Below are 4,576 nucleotides of genomic sequence, written 5' to 3' on the forward strand. Positions count from 1 at the left end.
GAAGTTTCAAGAAACATAATGCTATAAGATGTACTTCATGTTTGTATAAATATATATAAAAATATACTGTACTGTCATGTATAACTAAAAAGAACAACAACAAAAGAACCACAGTGCTCTTGGGTAGATAAAAGGAGACATAGCAGGGCTATGGATTCAGTGTTTGCTACCCAACTATAGTGACTTGAACTAAGACACCAGCCAGAAGTAAATGAATACAAGGTGATCTTTTACTTGTGCAGTGAAAGCTTTTTGTTCTAATGAAATGATTGCATAGTAATTCATATTTATCCACGACAGACTGGTTTGCAAATTAAGCACTATACACACATGAATGACCTCATGCACATCCCCCTGGTGTGGGTAAGTCTATGTGTTGGCTTCTCTATAGTTTTACACGTGAGGAAACTGAAGCTCCAAGGTTGCAGTGGGTAAGGCAAATAGCTTGGCTTTGAGGTTTAGGTCCAGGGTTCAAATGCCATGAGTCTTCTCAGGCAGCTTATTTTGGGAATTTCTTCTATTTTCCTTGTGGGGCTCTTTGTCCTGTCTCAGGCAGGTTTCACAAAGGAGAGCTGTCCGGCGGCATTCAGCAGAACTTAGTTGCAAATGAACCAGTCGATGTTTGAGGTGGTGGACCCTAGAGAAAATGTTCATGAGAAGACCTGGTGTTGACCGGAAGACATCAGGGAGATGAGTGTGGAAAGAGGAAATGGAAGGATCAAAAAGCCTTTCACTTGGCAAACCACAAACATTGCAGGTCACCGAGGAAGTTTCTAGAAACTGAGTGTGTGACCTCCAGGGGTTTTCACTCCAGCTAGAGCCTTTTGAGGTTGCCCTGGCTTGGAGACCTGCTCTGTTTCAGAGATCATTGAGGCTGGTTTCTTCCTGGTTCTGTCTGGGGGAGTGTGAAAGAGGAAATTCTGGGAAAAGGTCTTCCCTTAGGGATCACTGTGGATTTGTTTGCTTCAGGAGCAGTAAGAGGCTTAGCTCTGACCCCCACAGACAATCTTGTTATCTCCTTCCATCTGTGGTTTCTTCCCTCAGTGATGAGCGATCACCTCACCTAGGGGCTAGTTAGCACCTTGTCCCTTCACTGTGACAGCACCACACAATCCTCTCCATCAGGTGCTACTGGCTATATTATTATTAAACTAGACCCTTGCTGCTCTTCCCTAGGCAGGTCTGCTAGTCTCCTCTGGGCTAGCCACCCCAAAGCACATAGATCATTAAAAGTGTAGCTAGGACTGAAAGGGAAATTGCCTGGTAATCTCTAGGAGCCAGATGAGGGTTATGTTAGATACTTACTTAAAAAGCACACATAGAGTGCCTTCTGGGTACAAAGTCATACTCAAAAGAGAGTGTGAAAGAATTTGGAGGCCTCATTCAATTGCAGCCACATGATCCTAACTGGGGTACATGTCAGAATTATATAAGGATCTTTCCCCAACACCCACTCCAGAGCTGAATCAGGTTACCATATCCGGTTCAGGTCTTTGTGGTATATAGAAGTTTAGAGAGTGACTTGTATCTATGCCTTGATGTGTGAAGCGAAGGGACCCAGGTAGACCTGCAGACCACTAACTGGAAGGCAAGTTAGGGAATAGCCATTGCCACAGAGGGCAAAGCAAAGAGAGGGACAAGCAGTGTGCTCTGAGTCTTGCCTAGGAAAGAGGGTTAATATTCATAAAGAAGGAACATGGGGCAACGAAGGTAAAGTGTCCCCTGTGGCCTGGCCCTCCAAAGAGCATAAATCTGAAGGATTTATGTCTTGTCATTCTTTGCTCTCCATGATAGAACAGTTTCCTGCCCTCATGCAGTCTCTAGTCCGATGAGACAGTGAGAGAAGACATTCATGTGCCCAACTACAACACAAGATGGGGAGGGACAAATGCTACTTGAAAGGGCTACTTGAAAGTGCCACAGCAACCCAGAATGTGCCCTTCTGATTTGCAGGCTGGGGAAGGATTCCTGGAGGAGCTGATCTTTGAGCCGGGTCTTAGAGGCCAGAGAGGAGAAGGACATGAACTTGAGGCCCAGATGAAAGTGTGACACATCTCCAGAGGCAGAAGACTGAGGAGAAGGGTGTGTGGAAGAAGGCCCGTGGGCTTTTGTGGTTGGATATGAAGTGTCTTGGGGGCAGGGGACTTAGAGTGGTATAAGAATGGAAAAGTGGTTACCAGATTATGGAGGCTTTGAATGTCTTGCTAAGGTGTTTGCACTTTATTTGTAAGTCATGAGGAGTCAGTGAGGGTTTGAGAGGACCAACAGGAAGAGGAGGAGGATTGAGGCCATTCAGGGATGAAGTCACTGCGCAATGGCAAGAACAACACTGAGAATCATTGGGAAGACAGAATGCATAGGACCTGGCTGTGAGGGTTTAAGAAAATGCAGGGTCCCAAGAGGACTCAGGGTTTGGAGTGTGGACCATGAAAGAAAGCTGGTACCATCAACCGAGCAGGAAGTGGATATTTTGAGTGGAAAGTGACCAGTGTGAAGTCATCTTTCCCTCCACTTGGAAGGGACAAGATGTTGGAGGAATGTTCCATCTGCATGCCTTTGCCAATGTGGGGACTCATCTGGGACTTCAAGGTTGGGTCATTGTACCTGAAGGGTAGCAACTGCACCCTGTTCATCTTTGTATCTTCTAAATGTTTGGTGCAGAAGGCAGCACATATAACATTTATTCCTTCAGTACAGTATTCATGAGCTGGATGTTGAAGATCCAGTTTACGTGGTAGGAGATGGAGTCAGGATGCAGAACTATCTTCAGCCTTGTTTTGGGTTTTTAGAATCCAGGTTTCATTGGGATTGTGCTTATTTGAGGATGTGGTTACTCTTGTCCTGCAGACAGTCACTGGGGAATACAGAGCCAGCTCCCTCCAAAGTGAACAAATCAACTGGGACTTCCCTATAGCCAAGGAAGGGGGAGACTGTCTTGCCAACAACCTGCATTGCAAAATCATCACACACATTGAGCTTGAGGCTCTCCTTTCCTAAAATTCTTTCATGGTTTGGAACATTCTGACCAAGTGAGTAATTGATATCTAAGTGAATGAATGAATGATGAAATCAGAGTGCAATGACCATATAAAATGTTCAGGTGGGAAGCCATTTTCCTACAGAGGGGAGGCATGACCTTCTTCCTCACCACCCTGCAGTGGTATGTGGCATCTCCATTGTTGGTCTTCCTGGTCACCTTCTTCTTACTCCCAGTTTCCCTGTCCACCTCCACACTCACCATCCAACTGTCCTCAGTAGAAGGACGGGCCCTCATACGTAAAAGCACCAGGAGAACGGAGGTATGGGCTAGGGCTGGATATCTTCTCCCGGCACAACCAGACCTGCCGGAGGAGATTTTTGAGGTGCTTGCGGAACTTAACTCCCACAAAGACGTAGAGCACCGGGTTAAAGCAGCAGTGGGAGAAGGCCAAATTTTTGCAGACGATCATGGCGAAATCCAGCCGCAAGATGACCTCACAATTCTGGATGACATTGATTTTCATCAGTGTCTGCAGAAATAGAAGGAAGTTGTAGGGAGCCCAGCTAAAGAAGTATACCATCACAACGGTGAAGATGAGCCTCACCGTCCTGTGATGCTGTTTGGACCTTGAGCGGAGCAGGGTCCTGAGAATCTGTATGTTGCAAAACAGGACGATCCCCATGGAGATCAAGAAGAAGATGTTGTGCTGGTAGACAGAGGCTATGAAGCCCTGGGTTTCAAAATAATCACACCTTGAGGAAATCACCTCGTGGAAGATGGCCTCAGGGATGGAGGACAGGATGCTGGCTGCCCACACAGCTGTGACTATCAGCACACGGCAGCGGAGAGTAGAGACACCCAGGGTCGAGATGGGGCTCACCACAGACAGGTAACGGTGAATGGTCATGATGGTGAGGAAGAAGATGCTACTGTACAGGCTGATGGAGAAGCTCATGCTGAAAAACTTGCAGAGGAAATCTCCCAGCACCCAACCCTTGTGGTAGGCTAAGATCCGCGCCGGCAACAACCAGGAGAATATCAGGTCTGAGAGGCACAGGTTGAGGATAAAGATGTTGGTGAGGGACTCTAGGCTTTCATACTTCACCAGGACCCACAACACCAGGCTGTTGCCCACCAGACTGAGGAGCAACACCAGGCAATGCAAGATGGTGGTGGCAAAGGTGTCAAGTATCATGTTCCTCTCGCACAGAATGCTCTGAGAATCATAATCAAAATCGGTAGTTGAAGGCTCAGATATGGTTGAGGACTCCATCTGGACCATACAGCAGGAACTCTGAGAGCATCTGAAATGATAGGCATGTGGAGTTTAAAGCCATGTAGAGGGGGTAGAGATCAATAGGGCCCATGTTACAAAAAAGTGGGTCCAGAGCTCAGGTGCCATTGGTGAATTGTTCACAATGAGATTAGGAATTGTGTTAGAATATAATCACTAAGCATATTGGTTAATTTGGTTAACATTGTTCTTTTCCATAGTAAGAATTTCTTAATGAAAGAAGCAGTGCATTCATTTACAATCTGTCACAGCCTCCTTTCTCCTTGCAGATGGGCACTTGAGCAACCCTAAGCTAGATGGAT

General features: G+C 46.4%; 1 protein-coding gene across 1 annotated transcript; it reads right to left on the bottom strand.

Annotated features, from left to right (window-relative positions):
* Window positions 1-2,945: 2,945 nt before the first annotated feature.
* Xcr1 (X-C motif chemokine receptor 1) lies at window positions 2,946-4,268 on the bottom strand. The gene has a single exon (XM_026390080.2). The coding sequence runs from the start codon at window positions 4,260-4,262 to the stop codon at window positions 3,252-3,254; it is 1,011 nt and encodes a 336-aa protein (XP_026245865.2). The 5' UTR covers window positions 4,263-4,268; the 3' UTR covers window positions 2,946-3,251.
* Window positions 4,269-4,576: the final 308 nt, after the last annotated feature.

This window comes from Urocitellus parryii, chromosome 3 (genome assembly GCF_045843805.1).
Source record: "Urocitellus parryii isolate mUroPar1 chromosome 3, mUroPar1.hap1, whole genome shotgun sequence".
In the NCBI taxonomy this organism is placed as follows: Eukaryota; Metazoa; Chordata; class Mammalia; order Rodentia; family Sciuridae; genus Urocitellus; species Urocitellus parryii.

Excerpts from the sequence above, each read along its gene's own strand:
- Xcr1 (XM_026390080.2), bottom strand. The coding sequence starts at position 4,262 with ATGGTCCAGATGGAGTCCTCAACCATATCTGAGCCTTCAACTACCGAT.